Source organism: Mastigoproctus giganteus, chromosome 1 (genome assembly GCF_048544385.1).
Source record: "Mastigoproctus giganteus isolate SK-2022 chromosome 1, ASM4854438v1, whole genome shotgun sequence".
NCBI lineage: Eukaryota > Metazoa > Arthropoda > Arachnida > Uropygi > Thelyphonidae > Mastigoproctus > Mastigoproctus giganteus.
Window position 1 is genome coordinate 66224211 of NC_143575.1, and position 20474 is coordinate 66244684.

Sequence of the window (20474 nt, forward strand, 5' to 3'; positions counted from 1 at the left end):
ACCTAATATTTGAAATACGCGCCTTCGTGGTAGCACAGTTGGTATACTAGCCGTCCTCCCCACACTGGGTTAAAAGAACTTAGTTCGAGTCCCGTCGATAATGTGAGGAATTTTTATCGGCCTTTTTCACAACGTGGCTGAGTTAGTCGGTCTCAGGCGAGGACAGCATGGTTTTTCCTGCCGGAAACTCAGGTGTCCAGCAAACAGAAAATCTACCTCAAGCGCACTCAATTTACAGACAGCATATATACAGGGTGTCTCAAAAATATTAGTACAAACGTTTAGGGGAGGTAGGTAACATCTTAAGGAATGTGAATCGCATAGGAACCCATAACCGGAAACGTCACGGGAAAGTAGTAGCAGAGGCACAAGAAGCAGAAATGACACAAGACATTAGTGGCAAACATTTATTTGACATAATATTAACAATGGAGTACGAGATGGATGCATTTCATGATGTTACAACAGATGCTCGAAGGTTCCACCATGAGACGCGAAGCATGCGTGACACCGACGCAGCCTGGATTGGCGGACACGGTCGAACACACCTGGAGTTTCTTTGACAGTAGCAGCAGCGCAGACGAGTCTCGCCACGAGATCCAGTTCCGTCTCCACAGGCGATTCATACACGATAGATTTGAGGGCTCCCCCCCACAGAAAGAAATCAAGGCTCGATAAATCAGGTGAGCGTTGGGGGCCAGGCAATGGGTCCACCATGGCCAATCCATCGACGCCCAAAACGCCTGTTCAAATGGTCACGAACACACCTTCCATAATGGGCAGGCGCCCCGTCATGTTGAAACCAAAAATGTTGCGTCTCACATTTGCTGGAACATGGTCAAGTAAACCTGGTAGAACTTGTTCAAGAAAGATCCGATATTTAGCGGAGTTCATGCAGGATGGTAACAAGTATGGGCCGACTAAGCAGTCACCGACCATACCTGCCCACACATTTATTGCGAAGCGATGTTGTGCCGCATGGGGGCGCACACATGAGCATTGTGCTGATTGAATAAGCCTTCCCGAGTGAAATAGGCCTCATCCGTGACCAAAACATAGGCTGGAAAATTCAAGTCTTGAACACTTTCTTGGAGAAACCACTGCACAAACGCCACACATGCAGGATGATGTTGGGGGAGCAGTAACTGAACCTTTTGGAGATGAAAGGGGTTATAAAGAATGGTCGTGCCAGACACGCTGTACACTGCAACGAGACACTCCTGAGGCAGAGGCAACGGCACGTGTGCTGGTAGTAGGATTATTCCGGACGGCATTCAACACACTTTCTTCCATGGCGGGAGTTCTCGTCGAACATGGCCTTCCCACACTACTCCTGTTACCTCTAAATGACCCGTAATCGCACAAATTTTGATGCACACGCGCAAACAAACGGTGGTCCGGTACATGTCTGTCTGGGAAGCGTTCTCCATAAATTCTTTGAGCGGCTCGTTCATTGCCCTCTGCTAATCCATACACTAGGTGCATGTCTGCCAGCTCACAGTTCGTATATCGATGCATGCTAACCAGAAATTTTCCCTCTCGCGAACTGATGAACAGCGCCGTGTACCGACTTACGGTGACGTTTCCGGCTATGCGATTTACATTCCTTTAGATGTTACCTACCTCCCCTAAACGTTTGTACCAATATTTTTGAGACACCCTGTAGAGCATTATGGCCTTAGACGCTGATGCTTCTAAAACCCTACTACAACAACCACAGAACACGTGCAATTTACAGACAATGTATGAGCAATATGGCCTTAATCACTTGTGCTCCTAAATTCCTACTACTTTCTGCCGAATCGTTTACAACTCCTGCCCCCCCCTTCCTTTTGACTTCTAATGTAGAAATCGAAGAAACAGTTTTATTTATTGTCATTGAGACATTCACGTTCTGTTTTAGAAGTGAAGTTGCATTTTAAAGTGCCTGGTGGGAAGGAGCAACTGTGCGTAGCACACGCTTCTTGATTAGACCGGGGTTCGAGCCCGTCACCACCAAATACGGAGGATGCAGAAAGGTCAGGGAATGACCACCGCATATTCCCGGAGCAATAATGCCTTAGTTGCTAATGCTCCTAAAAACCAAACAACAAACAAACATTTTAACGTCTGCGTAAAGGTAACAAATTTAATATTTTTCAGATATCGATTATCATTTTTACTTACGCATATTGATGCAAACTAGCTACAAACCATTTCATTTAGTAACAGATTTGTGTATTTTTTTTTTCCTTGTAGCGTACAGTTGAATCCAGACAGAAACTTGAACATCTTAGACAGTCTTTTGAGAGATTATGACAGAAGGGTTACGCCTACATTTCCTAAAAGTAAGTTTACTGTAATGCTTTCTATATTTTAAGTTTGCTTACTTGTTTTTCTTGCTTGGAAAGGAAAGGTTTGGAAATTAAATGAGAATGTAAGGACTGAAAACAAGTTAGATATCTTGTTTTTTTGTATGGAATCACTGTATATGCCAACGAACTAGCTGTGTTCAGCGTAGGTGACTGACGTTGCTGGGGTTCAGGAATTTGTTGGTATGACTGAATGTTCATCAGTAGGAGCTAAGGGACTATTAACCCCTTTTCCGTATGATAAAATATAATTTTTTTTTTTTTTTTTTTGTTTAAACTGCTACATGATAATTAAAACTTAATACTGTTTAGCTCTCGCCCTTGAGAAAACCCTGAGACCTGTTCGTGAGTATTATTACTCACTAGCGTACAATTCCATCATAAAGTTAAGGAGGATATTAGTATTACCTGTGAATACGTAATGTTTTTCTTTTTTCGTCTTGTAGTTCTATTTCTTTTCTCTTCCGTCATGAACTGAACTGGGGGGGGGACGAAATTTGGGCCATTGACACATTATGTAAGTCGATCCGCTCCCATTATTCCTTAACGATTTTTCCTACAACTCTCCCACATTGTAAAATTTTATTTAACATCCCCCTCCCCTCCCAAGTAGTGCAAAACCGAGGAAACGATATGAAATGCCCGAAACCTGTTATCTTATGGTCTATTAATAAGCTATTACCTATTTAATGGCAGTGTACTAGGAGGCGAAGATATTTGGTCATCTTGACAGCATAAACTAAAGCGACATCGTATATTTTTCAAACACAAAATGCAATGCATGACACATTTAATTTTTTTTAAAAATTTCCATTGTTATGTTTAAGATTTTTGGTTTCATAAAGGCACAATTTAGTTGAATTTTGAAATTCTTATTAGCATTGTTTTGTCTTTTCATCAGTTTGATTTAACTGTGACTTGCCTGCTCTCTTCCGCTGGTGACATTATGCGGTACCCTGATGTCTACTACCTGCCCCTTAAATACAGCGATGTTCTTGCATTCCTTCTATCTTGTAAACTCCTCTGACCTTACGTAGTTGTCCTAGAGTATAAGCGGAAAGTTTATTTTATTTATTTATTGGTCTCCTGCTGCTTAATAAACAACCCACACATAATTGAGAGTGTCTCCTTTATTCACTAGTTCTGTTTATACTCGGCATGACCGAATAGATCAGAGGAGCTTGCAACTAATCATTGGCAAGAATATTATCATTAACCTCATTTAGCCGTCATCAGAATTCTAACCAGGTAAACTTGAACGCGTATACTACTGCACTTTTAATTTGATTACTCAGCTACGTCAAGCCAAAATAGCCCCGTGAAGCAAATGAGATAGTCTGAGTGATTCTTGTATGCCCCTCCCTCAGAAAGTATTTGTATGTAACCTTGAATTCGGACTTTTGTTTCAAGGGTCAGTACAGTGTTTTGACACCTGAAACAAAAGCCCGAATCTGATGAAAGCTTGCACGTGGACTCTATATTATTTTATTAGCTCTTCATGGGAAGCCCTGCACTGCTAAACCGACGCTTTACTGAGGGTGATCGATGAATTTAACCGAACTTTTGTGCTCCATTGCGGCCGCATTACCTTGCATCCAACAAGAATAGCTGTCGTTGCGCCATATAGCTGACAGACTATATGGCTGACTGCTTAGCAGTTCTCAGTTGCAAAGAGAATTTCCAGAAAATGGACTGAAAGTTGCTGTATTCTTTTTACATCAATTTATATTTTGACTATTTATTTATTTAGATAACAGCTCTGGTACGACCGTTTTAAATTTTAGTAAAAGCTCTTTTCATCAACAGCTTAAATTTGGATGAATAAAAATTAAATAATATACTATATATCAAGTTTTTTTTTGTAGAGAGACTAATCAGGATACGTATTGGTTTCAAGACTGTTTTGTTTAATTTTCAAAACATGTCATTTTACCTAATTATGCAAAATATCTGCTTTGGGAAAAAGTATGACTAAAATATACATTTCTTTACAACTTGAGCATTAATATTCAGGCGAAACACACTAAAGTTGCAACAGCAGTCTCATGATTTAAAAAGACAAATTATACAAACAAAAAAAAGCATATTTATTTAGACACACAATCATAAAAAATGCGGACTGTCTCATTTGCTTTCCTGTTTTTTTTGGTTATTTTCGGGTTTTTTTTTTTTTTTTTTTGTTAATGACTAGTAACGTTTTGTGAAAAATTACAGATGGAGACAATTAACGACAAGTTTTTATTTTGACGTTAATTAATCTTCTTGACGGCATAATCGTGCAAACTGCACTCTCAGCCGCCTTTTCACCGCTCGCCGACACTAGCGAATTAGGTTTGACCGGCCGTATACGAAAGTACACCACCAATAAAAGGGTCAAGCGTCACAGATAGATCGCAGTACGAAGCTGACGAACTCTTAAAGAGGTTTCATTTAAATACGAAATTGTTTGTCGTTTTGCAATCCATTTTGAACCTTCCAGAGTCAACGGTAGTTGACTTTTTTGGCAAGATGAAAGAACTCTTTCATTCTGTTGCCAAATTAGGCCAAGAACAAGGATAGGATTATAGTTTTCTAATTTCCCCGCAAGAAGCGCAATTAAAGGTCCAGATATAAAATTAAAAAAAAGAATTATTGTGAGTGCGTCTACTATCTGGTGGGAGTTGCACACACGTACTTCTATGGTAGGCTGCATTCTCTTTCAGTATAATCCCAGTGAACTTGAAATATCATACAAAATAAATAAATTTTAATATGTAGTCTGGGACGGCCACATAAGGTCAAAGGAGATAAAATAGAGTTCAGGAACATTACCGTATTTAGCAGTGACGTAAGCTGCAACCACGTTTGACCACTCGGTCATTTGGGACTGGTTACAGATCGTTCTTCCATTGGTTTAAACGACATAAAGAGATCAAATGGAGCAACAAATCGTGCCACACCTACACTGTACAGGTCAGGGTAATGCCACAGAATACTACTTGCTTGGTGCGTTGTCCTGATAATGAAGGAGTTGGTGCCTATTAACCCCTTCACCATAAACATTACTTATACCCTGTATCGGTATAATGGTTTCGTCACTTGTCAGTCGTTTGGAAAAGTATGAGTTCCGAGTCCCGTTTATGACTGAAGGAATTTTTAAAGTTCTCTTCAATCGAGTCTGTAGTTAGCCGATTTCAGGCGGAGGGAGCAGTGTTTTTCTCCGTGAGTTATTCCGGTTTTTCAGCCCGCACAAGTGCAAATCGGTCCATGAACGCACACACATGTACAGACATAATACATACTGCGCAATATGGTTTAAGATGCTGATGTGCCTGAAAACCCTACAACATAAACTGATACCCCATTCATTTTTTTCTATTTGCGATAAATTTTTTTTGTTTAATAATCGAACAGAACGAATTTACAGAACAATCGAACTCATGCAAGAGCATTAGTTCGATTCTGCTTCCAGATCAGAATGATTTATTCTCATAATTCAGCGGTTTACAAATTTAACGCGACTATGCCTTCTTCCCTCTTGGGAAGGCTATGAAGCGTCAGCGTATTCGTTTTCTAAATTCGTGTATTCGATGGTTGGTCTGTTGAATACGACTTCTGCAGGTGTGTGGGATTATTTTATCTGGAAAACCAATCAGCGAATACAAAATTTAGACAAGATATACTCACGCTTCATGTCATAGTTTTCCCGCTTTTACAGAACAACCGCCAAGAATTCTGTTATGTTCTTTATCCCGTACTGTCTTGATTACGGTTGGTCACAGCATCTTCTGCACTTTATTTAATTATAATCAACTGAGTATAAAATAAATAATTATTTATTTAACACTTAAGTATATAGGAAAAAAACCTAGTTAATACCAGAGTGTGTAGCAAAATACAATCACAGTATAAAAGAGAAAACGTTGCTGCAGAGTTGTGCAGGTAGGTGAAGCATGCAATCTGCTATTTTGTTTAGAGCGAAGAGGAGCACGCTTTGGCTTATTCAATCCTCTAATACACAAGGCCATTTCTGAAACAAAGGATAATGGCTGTAGTTTACCTTTTTTTTTTTTTTTTTATATATATGTCATAATGTACCGATATGCAAGTTTCAGACAGTTCCATTAACTGTTAGGCTGAGGATATTTATCTGACTCCAATTGTACTTGCGCCTTTAAATTTGTTAATCTTATTGACTCCTGTTCTACTGGCTCAACTGAACTTGCCCATTCCGCACTTCAACGCAAAACATTATAATTGTTGTCTTCTGTGACCGTATAAAGCGGATGGCCATTTTATAATCGTTTGGGCGTTCTCTATTCGAATTCTGTCAGAGTGAATAACGCTTCGAAGCCTCTTCAAACAGGGTTGTAGTGAGCCAGTACTGGAAAGGGGGATTAGGTTCTACCCCCGTGAGTTATGGGCTTTTCAGTCCTCATAACATGCAAATCGGCCTGTGAACCTTGCATAGACATAATACATGAAAAATCACGTGAAATGGAGCACTATGTCAAAAAAAAGGTAGTATGTATGCCAAGTAATCCCAAAAACAATCAATCATAATTATTTTATGATTCCTCACTGTCGAGTCATTTATCTGTTTTTATGAACGCCTATCATGTTCCCTTCGAAAAACTAGTTATGCAAACTCTAGTATTTAAGACAGTTATTGTTGAAGTTTTTAAATATAGTATTATGATCTTTTACTATATACTACCTCATTAAGTTATGTTCTTCCTTTCTACAACTATAACCAACTCATATGTATTTCATAATTATATAACATTTCAATTATGTACTGCACCACGAGGGCTGCCTCCGTAGCCAGGGGCAGTGCGTAGCACACGCTTCTTGATTAGACCGTGGTTCAAGCCCGTGACCACCAAATACGGAGGATGCGGAAAGGTCAGGGAATGACCACCGCATATCCACGGAGCAATTGGCCTTAGTTGCTAATGCCCCTAAAAAAACCAAATAACAACTGCACCACGGCAGACTCATCTGTTTGTTGATTCTTTAAAATTTACTAAGAAAACCCCCTCCAAATCTATCGTAGGATTTATCTTCTTTAACCTCCCCCCTTCTTAGGACGACTGCGCTCATTGATGAAAAACAATGTGACTACTTTTAGCTAAAGACGGAGTATAAAATTTTGATAGAGGTATGGCGCCTGCCGAATCTTCTAAGGCAAAGACATTTAATTCCAAAAAAACAGCCATACACAAATTTTAGTGGCTGAAAATTATGAAGTAACAGTTTTTTTTTTTTTTTTTTTTTTTTTTTTCCAAAAGATATCATCGAACTATAAATTCTGTATCTTCTTCTGAGCTGAAACTTTTTAACCATGTTTATATAATTCATTTCTGCAAACACGCTGATACTAAAAACATTTCTACATCTAATCTGTACTGAATGCTAAGGAGCTCTTTTTGACAGCTAACACTCAACCCTGAAGAGAAACGCGATACCCTGGAAGAAACTTAAACAGCGCTAGTGTAAAATATTAAAACAGATTTTAATGATACTCGTTGCTAACGCGTCGTATTAATAGAGGGTATGCAAAACAAAAATTCATATCCCAAGTACGATATAAAAAATGCACAAATAGTTGCAACCTGCAGATGTTGTGATCCCACTTCTCTGCTGTATTTTTAATAAACACTACTTTTATTTGTTTGAAGCAACGAGAAGAACGCCGTCCTTATTCGAAGACTTAATGTTAAAGGTCATCATAATGGGTTTGATGTTGCTGGGATACGAATGCATAAATGTGCTGCATTAAGGCTATTGAAGACATTACTGCCGTGAGTTTAACGGATTTCATTTATTTATAATGCACTAACGACATGCATTCGGAAGAAAAACTAAGCGGACAGAAATCATAACACTGTTATAAAAGAGTCGCTACAAAACTACACATTTAAATTTATTTAAATAACTGTGTGTGTGCGAGAGAGAGACTGCAAGTGTTAGTTTCCCAACACTTCATTAACACTACCTTAAAAAGAAAAATACATAGTAAATAACAAGAAAAAAATAACACTGCCTTGCACTGAATTTGCAATGCTGGAATTCCAAAGGACACTTCAAGTAGAATTTCACTGCTGCACACAACAGTGAAATGTTCAAAGTGTTTTACTGTTGATAACAAGGATAAATTTGATGTCATGAATCCAAAGGATTTGTTTTTCTTCCCATAATTTCAAACCAATGATCGGTGCGAGCGTAGTAGGAACTGCACTAACCATCAGGAGCAATTCCAGATGGGCTAACTTTAATGGGCCTATGGTTCATCCCCCCCACAACAGTAATGCGGGATTTTTTTACTGCTACATGATCATTATAGCTCAATGATTCCCAGCAATACTGCTTTAGTCCTCCTTCCCCTGTTGAAAGTCAGACTATTTTTGGAGTATGGTGAAAAACCCACAACTGTAGAGCTTCATACCCGCACTAAGCCAGGGCTAACAAGTATAATAAAAACAAAAAATAAATAAATTTTAAGAATCATTACCTGCTTCATAACAGTCTCGACTTCAAGAAGGCTGAGAGGACCAAACTCAAGCATCTTTCTAACAAATACCACACGCATCGTGATGATGCCATTATACCCGACGCAATCTGCAGGGAAAGCTTTCTATCAACAGCAAAGTGTGGGGGGGGGGTAATATTTTGGAGTTTATATATAATGATGTTTTACTTTTCTTTAATTTTATTTGAATATTAATAATGTTATTAAATATTCCTTATTTTGTTTTGTTTCCTTATAACTATATAGACCTCTATATAGACCTCTTTATCAACTGTCATGTGTATTCAATTTAGGAAGTCGCGTTTCTTTTATGTTATTCACTACTTGGTTAACTTGTTGAATAAATACATCTTTTTGTGGAACATTACGAAGTCCAAATTCAATATCAATTACGCATTGTTTTTTAGGCAGTTTTCGCGGGGTAAATTATAATTTAGTTCTTTGGATAAAAGCGAAATCTGGTCCTGCGATAGTGTACACGAGGAAAGATTTGTAACCTGTTGATATGTCGGTTCGTTGGATACCGGGTGAGAGGGTGTTCGTGAAATAGCTGACATATTCTGTGGTAGCACGTTGTGTATCTGTGGGGGGGGATGTCACCCAACTCGTATGAACTTGGTCGCAAGCCCGCGACAATGTGTTAGAATTCGCATGAACGTGTCTTGACCTATCCGATAATGTTTGCAACTTATTAACGTGTCTGTCTTTTATTTCTGAGGCCTGTGCTTCCCGTCGCAAATCTATGGAGGTCTTCAATACAGACCAATCGTTCGGATGTAGATAATTTTTTAATTTATCGCGAAGCTTCCTAACCTAAATTCCTGAATTTTCATTCCTGTGATCACGACATACGGTCGAAAAGCGTTGTAGCTTCAGGAAGGAAAATCGTTTTGAATATTTTCGTTATTCTTTTAATTGCGTTAATTTGTATTTTAATTGCGTTAATTTGTATTTTAATTGTTTTATATTGATTTGAATTGTGTTAAATTGATTATTTAATTATTTATATTTTACTCTAATGTACCGGTAAGTTTTCGATTTTTTCGTTTTTTCCGTTTAAATTTCTGGAGGGTATCATAAGGAAGTGTTCTACGCACTATATTGAGGTAAACTCCTTTTATTATTTTACTAATATTATTATCTACGTAGAACATATTGAGTAGTACAGCTCTGATTCATACTATCTTATACCACCACTTACGCATCTGACTTTGCTTCACAGGAGAATTCCAGACTCAAGGGAACTTCTCAATTATGTATAATTCCCTTCGGAAAAGCTGAGTGTTCAAGAATAACAAAAGCACTAAAATTAATAAACAACAAAGTTTATTTACATATATATATATACAACATGAGATACAACTGAACTAGATAGCATGTAATATGACATACAAAGTTAAATCAAAGATACCTTGCATATATTATTCTTATTCCTGTTATCCTTCACTAGTTAATCTGAGTTGACCATTGTATGAAAACACCTGATTCATTCTTCTTGCTCTAACTAACTCCTAACACTTATACATTCACTATACCTATTTCACTTACTCCTGGATACAATTCTGTTTCATATATTAACAATCAAATATGCTACTTTCATCATTATGCTCTGTGTTCTCACCACTCTGTTGCAATATACTTGTAGACCAATCTTAACCTTCCTTCAGTCTCTATTTTTTTTATTAGTCTTTCTGATAAACCAACAAATCTTCATCAGTAAAACACATGTTCAAAGTTGCTCATATAACTCAATTATCTATCGATAAAACATATTCAGTCCCTCTTTATAAACCTTACTACCCTTCTAACACATTATAGCTATTTGTACATCAATTTCATCTGTTACTCATTCCTTCGTTTCCCTTGCATTTTACATTAACCCTTTTTTAACATAACTCTGTTAGTATATATAACTTACTTCAGAGATCATTTCTATCATTTTACTTTCTATTGCTACCCCTTTTTAATTAATTACTATACTGTTTCACTAACAGTCCTTATTAACTTACAGTACTTAATATATCTCTCACCTACTTCTATCTTGTTCCTTTCTTTCCCAGGGAGGTTTCAAGCTTCCATCTTAGGCTCTCCAGGCTGTCTTCTAAGGTTTTCCTTCATCTTATTTCTCCTGAATCTGCTACAGATAATTTTCCGGAACTCTTGGCTGCATGGGTCTGGCGTCCTTTCTCCATCCGGATCGGGCTACTAATTTTTCGGCTTCGCTCCGTCTTCGCACTTTGCCCTCACCACCTGTTAGTTTCGATACAAATGCTGCTTCCTACTGTCTGGGACATCAAAAGGGGCTTCCTCCTTCTCATCGAGCTACTAATTCCGCGTTTTCGCTCCTTCTCTCGAGCTACTAATTCTGCGGATTTCGCTCCTTCTCTCTCCACCTTATTAAAACATTCACAAGGAAATATTTCACAGCGCTCGTTTGCTTATGGGCCACTACCCTTGCCTTCCTCCATGACGGATTAGACTTTCTGCATACGGCCACTGCCCTTGCCTTCCAATGACGGACAAGCTTATTCTCCTTACACTCCATATATTCTAACACGTCAAAACTCAACTGTCAGTGTTATTAACACATATTTTCCGACACCGACAAATATCTCAACCTTCCCTGTCTTTACTAACCTATTTCCACAAACACCGACAAAAAACTCAACTTGTGTCCCCTAACTCATTTCCATAAACACCCACAAACTCAACTCTGTGACTAATTTAACCCATTTCCACAAACACCGACAAAAATCTCAACTGTCATGTGTCTCCCCCCTTTCACTCACTTTTTGTTCATCTGAATTACGTATCGCCCCTATATGTCAGGCAATACCTAGTTCTCAGTATTAACCAATCTTCTCATTTTATCAACTTTCACTCTGTCCTATTCGCCCGTTTTAATTTTTCTCAAGCTGTCTCTTCAGTGCTCTATCCAACTCCTCATTTTAAGAAATTTGTAAATTTTCCCAGGCAGTCCGCTGCTTTGAAGTTCGCCGCCATCGTTCTGTTTCACTTAACACTTTTTCTTCCTAAGATCCCAACTTGCTATCACCGACAGCCAGACGCCAGTCTTAAATCTCACCCTAGCATTTTTTCCTGTATTTACTACCCGTCTCTTCTCCAGGTGTCACCGATCAAAGGAATGTCCCAACAAACTCGGTCCTTTGCCGTATTGTTCTTTCGGGGCCATAATTATTCACACGTACTCGCCAATAGCCGCTGCTACCTGTTTCCATTGTTTTCGTTATTCCTGTGTGCTGGGAGCTGAAGTGCACCCCCTATTGCCACTAGCCTTTGTCAAGCTTACCGCTCCCTTCTCTATTATCTTGTTTAATTAAATCCCTAGCGAGTGACCCATTATCTAAATAATATTCGTGACTAGTAATGTTTTGCTTTCCCATATTGCTATATCAGAAGCTTTACTTAAATTAATCTCACTTTTGTATAAAATATTTTACTTTTAAGATTTTATATCTTACAAAAGTTCTGTTCTTGTTGTATTAAGATATTAGGAGCATCAGAGACTAAAGCCATATTGCTCCGTAAGGCCGCCGTAGCCTAGTGGTCATGCGCGCGGGTGCATAAGTACACGTGCCTTGAGTGACCGGGGTTCAAGCCCGTGACTGCTGAATACGGTGCTGTTTCTTGTATTCTGTCTACCTTGTTAACTCCTCTGACTGTTTCGTCGTCCCGGAGTATAAACAGAAAATTTATTTATATACTGTTTGTAAATGGTGTACGTTTCTGTGGTAGAATTTCTGTTTGAGAAGTTTCTAGAAGAAAAACGACTCTACCCTCGGCTGAGTCGACCAACTCAGCCACGTTGTGAAAAAGGTCCAAAAAAATTCCTTACGCCATCTACGGGACTCGAACTCAGGTCTTTTCCACCCCGTGTGGGGGAGGACGGCGATTCTACCAAATGTGCTACCCACGAGGACACATCATTCTATGACAAGGGTAGTGCAGGTGAATCAGATCTCGGGGGAAGGAGGACAAAGGGGAAAGTTTCATTAAAAAAAAAAAAAAAGCGCGTGTGTACCCTGTACGCACGAAAGATGTTTTATGTGAAAAAATCTTTAACGAAAATCAGAATCGTTTTAAAATCGGACTGGAGTTATGAACGATGTAACGTTTTATGCTAATTCTCGCTACTTACTCTACCGAATCAACGTTAGGGACTGAGTTAACGCCATTAGCATCATTTAGGAAGTAGCGGGGGCGGGGGGGGCTCACACCAGCTACTTCCTAAATTATGTAAATGTTCGTTCAACTTACATCGTTCATCAGTTTTACTTCAGTCCGAAATAACGATGTAAAGTTTTATATGCACGCAGCTATTTACTCTGCCGAAGCAACATTTGTGACTACATTAGCGTCATTTAGGGAGTAACATAATTTTTGCCATTTCCGTTTCATATCTTGGCCAACGGGCCGAACACTGACTTTCGGACCGAAATTTAGTAGGTGTCGCCAAAGATGTTTTTTCAGATCAAGTATCAACGTTAGTGACATTAGCGCATTTAGGAAGTGACGTAATTTGTGTCATTCTCGCGTTGCATTTTCGTGACAAATTGGTTTTACTTCAGTCCGAAATTTAAGTGTTGCCAAAGATGTTTTCACATAAAAAAAAAAAAAGAACGTACGTTGCACTAGGGTCCACGCTCATGATGATACAACATTGTGTAAAAGATCGGTTTTACTTCAGTCCGAAATTTAAGTGTTGCCAAAGATCTTTTCACATAAAAAAAAAAAAAAAAACGTACGTTGCACTAGGGTCCACGCTCATGATGATACAACATTGTGTAAAAGATCGTTTTCACAACATTACGAGATTCAGCACTGACTACGACCACTTTAACAAATATCACAAAAGGCTTATAGCATTCGTGTAGGATCAGTTCTCACAATGTTATCATCAAGCCTTTGAGGAGCTACTTTAACAACACTTCGAGCGCGCACGACTCGCGAGTCAGTTTAGCTTGGAAGAAACATCACAGAAATCCCATCAGGGCAAAAGATGTTCGTTTACTCTTATGAGGGCCGGCCCGAGCTATTCGTCCGAGTCGCTGATGCTTTGGGGGCGCATGACATTGGGGTTGTCGAAGGTTTAAGAGGGCGCATATTGCTTCGTTGAAGGGGAAAAACGAAAGATTTGGGGGAAGATGTAGAGGCCCTTTCTGTGTCCCTTTCTTTCTCTATAGTGCAGTAAACAGCTTAAAATGCATTAGCCACGTGGCATGCGTCCGATGCAAAGGCCCTCCGCCTTTCAAAGATTTTTAGCGAAAATGGATAGAGAACCCAGGTCGCCAGACTAACCGAAAATTTTCTCTCACACCCCTCAGAGATGGACTGAGTTTGCGAAACAATGGCAGCTCCTTTGAAAGGGACGCTTTTATTACCTTCTTCCAGGCTCTTCTCTGAAAGAGGTATCAGGGTAGAGGCTTGTTAATATATGTCTTGAGAAAAACATATGTCCACCCTTCAATTTGTATCTCAACCTATTTGTAGCTAAAGGATTTTATTTTTCAAGTATCCCTACTGCGGACTAGAGTTTATTGCTCCCATTTGGCCCCTTCCTGCATTTCCGTTTACATTTTTGCTGAAATAGCGATCACTTCTTTCTGTTCATTCGTTCAAGAAGCTTCTAATTATAAGTGAAATTAAATTAAGTGATAAAAGTTGAGTGTGATGTAAATGGTGAAGATTTGTGTCAAGAAATTGAAACGCTGATAAGGTACCTGATAAAGACAATGTATTTTGAAATTTATAAATAACAATAAATTACAAGATACGTTGCCAAATTTATGGGTATCATTGAGAGTTATGCTGACAATTCCACTAACTGTAGCAAGTGGGGAAAGCAGTTTTAGCGAATTAAAACATATTTGCGATCATCAATATCGCAGGCAAGATTAAATTCATTAGCAATACTATCAATTGAAAATGATGTGGCTGCAAATTTGGAATTTACCGACGTCATTAATAAATTTTCTGATGAAGGAATTTCGTTTGGCACTCGATAAAAATATGACATTCGGTGTTAATAACAAAAAATTCTTAAATTTTTGTTTTGTATTTTTAAATAGCTTTGATGTAACTTAATGTAATGTAAAATCTATATTTATTCTGAAAGCATCTACTATTAAGTATTGTCAAGTATCAGTCTGTCTCCAAATCCTTCCACTTCCAGATGGGATACCGATTTGAAATTTGGTATAAATATAAGTGATTGGCTACAGTCCTATGTGCATCCTATTTCTTTCACATGAGCGGCTAAAATTTAATTACTATTATTACTAATAACTATTATTATTATATAAATTAAAGGCAAGCGTAACTGCAACCCGCTGCTAGTATTTTGATAAATGTCCTTATAGAAAATTTACTCTTTTGTAAAATTTTTATTGTTAATATTTTAATATGACCATTAAAACATAAATATTCTGGTTGTCTTTTTTTGTGTTTACATTTGTCTTTTTAACTTTTCTCTAGCAAAAATAAAAATATTAACTCAATAAAAACATCTTAAATTTTTTTATATCTGGAAGGGGGCGCAGGAATGCCTCCCCTCCTCGTAACCAAATACCTCGAACCGGCCCTGACTCTAATGGTGCTACGAACATCTTTTGCCGTGATGAGGCTTCTTGTTCATATATATGGACCTCATTTCTAGGCTCATCTTCGAGGCTGACCTACAGGGCACCAACAAAGCTGCAGGTTTCGATGGCATTTCTGTAATTCCTCTCAAAAATTACTCTAGAGTCAGTTGGCCAAGCTACTGCTGAACCGCACCAAGTTGCAGTAGGCTGGCACTTGACTGAAGATCCTAAAAACCACCAATGTCGCCCTTCTTTTTAAAAAAGGAAACCTAAGAACTGCTAAAAACAACAGGCATGCTGTCTATCCTTTGATCACCCTAAACTTTCTCAATAATGTATAATCCTTCTCTGTAATGAACAGCACAGCTCTCGCCAAGGCATATCTACAATTACAAATCTCTTTCGCACAATGTAACTGCTAACGAGAAGTTTGATATGACAGAACGAGGTTGTGTCGCCAACACAGACTTCATGTCCTTTTGACTCTATCTCATGTCCATAACTAAACAGATGAAGTTTCAGAGGTATAGAATCGTTAGTCCACTGTATACCTGAATTGCTAGTCACTTGGCCAACACGAGATATAGAGCGCATGTCAAAAGTGAAAATTGCGTTCTCATTGCAGTTTACATTAATGATCTTCCATATATTACTAGTTCTGGAATATGCTGCATTTTCTTTTTGCAGACAATGTGAAGATATTTCTCCATGATATTGAGAAGAGGCATGGTGATTAATATAGGGGGCGCTGAATGAGCAGTGTGCTTGGTGCAAGACTGGGGCCGAAACTAAATTTTACCGAAGTACGTCACTATGACAGCTCTGTTAACAGTCAATAACATGATATTTGTTATTTGTTTTTTTAGGAGCATTAGCAACTAAGGCCATATTGCTCCGAGGATAATAGGTGGTCATTCCCTGACCTTTCCGCATCCTCTGTATTTGATGGTCACGGGCTCGAACCCCGGTCTAATCAAGAAGCGTGTGCTACGCACTGCTGCTCCTGCCCACATCAATAACATGAAAGACACGGTTTTCCATTACAACAGTACGGCATATTGAAAAAGTATATTGATGGAAAAATTCCAAAAATTTCACACATGATCACTTAGGTTCACTGAAGGAATTCCTATTCCCTCCCTCACTCTACAGCTCTTATTGTACTGCCCAACACTCTGGTGTGGCCTCGACTCGAATATGTCTCTCAAGTCTTGTATCGATATTATTGATACAAGACTTGAGAGACATATTCGTCCATTTCCCTCAGCATGAATTGTTGAGGATGGAAGCCTCCTCAACCAGTGTTCAGCCGAAAGATGTTTTCCTGGGGGTAATCCTGAAAAGTCCGGAGAACGCCTTGAACGAGCTGACCTCCTACCGACCTATAGCACTGTTACCGAATTTCGGGAAAGTGTTAGAAAGATTGGTACTGTGGAGAATTCAAATGAAATATGAGAGTTTGAATCTCTTGTCTGACAAACAATTTGGATTTAGAAAAGGACGGTCGATAGAAGGCGCCATTAGATCAGTTTTTCAGATTGTCGCCGAGAGCGAGGGTCAGTATGTACTCGGCTTGTTCGTGGACTTTAAGGGAGCGTTCGATGCCCTGTGGTGTGGTGGTATCCTGTGCAGGGCTAGAGCCTCTCGTTTTTCCCGGTAACTTGTATAAGATCCTGCAGGCTTACTTCTCTAGCTGGAGTATAGTGGTATGGTCTAGCTTGACGGAAGAGTTCTTCCATGTGGAACGCGGTTGCCCACAAGAGTCAATACTGGGGCCGTTTATGTGGACAATGATCTTAGATAAGTTTCTGGAGAGTGACATGGATGGCACTCAAGCCGTGACTTACGCTGATGACCTTGTTCTTATTACTTCTAGTGAGTCCAATAATAAGTGCCCTCAAAAGGATTTGAGGGCACTTATTAGAATGGAGTAAAGTCCATAAGCTACAAATTTCGTGGCATGAAACAGTAACGACGTTACTGAAAGGTAGATTGAGTATGACGCGACAACCTGTTGTTCGTTGTGGAGATGTCATGCTTCGGTACGTCAGAAGTGTAAGGTACTTGGGGATTTGCCTTGCTGAGCGTCTATATTTAACAGAGCACGCAAGGTATAGAAAACAGAAGATTAAGCTGTTATATGCCAAGCTCTGTCAGGTAGTCAGATGGGGAATTAAAGGTAGAGCTTTAAATCTCTTTCCGGAGCTTGATTTCGCAGTGTTGTTAATACTGTTGTAAAAAAACATCTACTGTTGACACAGAGGTTTGCTCTACTAGGCATGACCCAAGCTTGCCGGATGGTAACCACAGATGTCTTACAAGTCTTGGCTGGAAAGATACCAGCAGATCTTTTGTTAATCAGAGCTGATTAACATACTGTATGAGGAGAGACATTCCTGCAAAGATTTTTGCGTGTTTGATCGTGCCCGGTTGGTGATGGCCGGTTGCTGCCTAGGGTAAAAAAGCGCAGGATAAATGACGAATTGACCTTAATATGGCAAGATCGTTGGAGTCTTTCTGATAAAAGAAGGAAACTGTTGTTTTTCTCCCTGAAGTTACGATAGTTGACTATAAGAGAAAACCCTGGCTGCAGTTTGATATGTTTTCCTGTTTCTTGCTAACTGGATATGGCCTAAATCAATTCAATCTGTCCTGATTCTGGATTGTGTCCTTCGGGGTCATGGAGACTGCCCTCCATAGCTCTCGCATGTAATATGTATTATGATCTGAGATCATCTATTGAAAGAAAGAGTTTGGCATTGAGAGTTTGAGGAGCGGTCCTGTTTATAGGCTTCTGTGATTTTATTAATAAAATTTTTATAAGAAGAGCTCGCGAATTGTCTAGATAGTGGTGGCCTACCTCCATGGGGTAGGGATGTCAACTGGGTGCCTTGGATGGCACATAGTTGTAATTTCCTGCCTCCAGACTAAAGGCCAAAAAAGCTCATACTTATATTGAGTTATTTTAGTTCAAGTTTTGAAAACTAATGGTTTTGTTAAATTTAAAACTAATTTGTTCGCTTGTTAGAACTGTATTGATGAAATAAATAGTCAAAATTTACAAGTTTAGGCTTTTAGGGTATATGGGCTTCGTCCTAGGAGGCCCCCTAAAAGTCAGATTTTCGGAAAACATGAACATGTACAGCTTGGGCCAGAGGAGTTTATAATTTCATTGTAACTATTTAATTGCATCTGATATACACTGAAAGGACAGAATTCATGGGATACCTTAATCCTGGACAACGCGATGCTGTCACCCCTCTCGCTAGTGGAAGAACCCACCGCTTGGCTCGAATAAAGGTACACTGCATTCCCGTAGACGGTAATTCGATGTCAGTATAGATAAACGTCGTGAGTAAATCGACTTTGAAAGAAGGTGATAACGGGTGCCCGACGCATGGTTCACTCTATCGCAGAGGTGGTACAAAAATTGTACTGTCCCCATTCGACAGTATCAAGTGTGTATCGAGAATACGCCATTACCGGAATAATATCTCATCGTGGACAGCGCTCTGAGTGGAGAAAAGTGGTTGATGAACGTGGCCGTCGATGTGTCTCACATTGTTTCAGCCAACAAGAGAGCGACAGTGGCATAAATCACCGCCGACTTCAACGAGGGAGGTGCCAGAAACATTTCCACCAAGGCCACCAAGACGATCATTAGCCGCAATAGGTTATGGGAGCCGCCGAACCACCAGAGTCCCATTGCTTAACAGCACAACACAGGAGGACTCTACGCCTGACCTGGGCGAAAGAACATCGGCACTGCACGATGGATGATTGGAGACAGGTCTCTTGGTCCGATGAGTCCCGTTTCCAGTTATTTCGAGCGGATGGGAGGGTGCGTATCTGACGGAAACCGCACGAAGCTATGCACTCGTCAACAAGGAACTGTTCTGGAAGGTGGACGGTCGGTAATGGTCTGGGGCGTGTTCAACTGGCACACGTTGGGACCTCTGGTACGTCTAGACGCATCTCCGAACGGTCCAGTTTACGTGTCCATCCTTGCAGACCGTCTGCATCCCTTCATGGTCATCGTGAAGCCACAGGGCAATGGACTCTTCCAGCAGGACAATGCGCCTCCCCACAGCGCCATGGTGACTAGAACATGGTTCGAAGAGCATTTCGCAGATTTTACCACCATGGAATGGCCCCCCTGTTCATCGGACCTGAACCCTGTGGAGCATCTTTAGGATGCTGTGGAAAGGTCCGTTCGAGCTTTGCATCCTCCACTCAGGAATGCGACGGAATTATGGACAGCGGTGCAGCAAGCATGGATGTAAATACCTGTGGAACGCTTTCGTGAACTAGTGGACCCAATGCTTCGCTGTGTGACTACCCTTATCCGGGCGAAAGGTGGGCCTACACGTTAATATGTAGGTATCCCATGATTTCTGTCCACTCAGTGAACAGAGCAACATTTTTAGAAATGGGTAATGCTTTGTGGCACCCTACGGGCTTGAATTTCATTGTGCGTTCGTTATCACCGTATTGTAGCATTAAATTGTAAGTGCGTGATAAATCGTGTTCCCTATGCTAGTTCATTGCTATATTTAAACATCACTAGTTTTGTTTGTATAGATGTAGATTTATTTAAAGAAAAGTTTTAAAAACATTTCATTAAAAAATTTTTCTCTTCAGTTCAAGTTAATTTTTAGCGTTATAATTTTGTGCTCCTCCTTACGTGAACAACTTCTAAGCAAATAAATTTTTTTGAAAGAGAGAAACGTAAATTACTTATTGCTTAATGTTCTCTTAACATTCCATCGCGCCCTTAACTAAAGAAATGCACTTTTTTACAGAAACAGCCTCCGTTATTTGCTTTTATTAAATAAATTTCTCTTTTTTTTGTATAATTTTATACCTTTTTTCCTCCCTAGTTTAGAGCAGATTAAGTATTAGTGTGGAAATCTTTACATTCAATACAGCCCGTAGCGGTTCCCTTAGAAATCAATTTAAATTAATTTCGCTGTTCTGTGCATTACTATTTGTAAATTCACGAGCTCTGAT

The 20474-nt window shown here is 39.5% G+C and overlaps 1 protein-coding gene across 2 annotated transcripts in view; it reads left to right on the plus strand.

The window, feature by feature from the left end:
- Positions 1–20474, plus strand: part of LOC150090865 (glycine receptor subunit alpha-1-like) — a 300163-nt gene that overhangs the window by 112778 nt on the left and 166911 nt on the right. For both annotated transcript variants that reach the window (XM_090380406.1, XM_090380412.1), the window contains exon 2: positions 2239–2327. In XM_090380406.1, coding sequence (XP_090236532.1) covers positions 2239–2327 — 89 coding nt within the window. The remainder of the gene's footprint in view (positions 1–2238; positions 2328–20474) is intronic.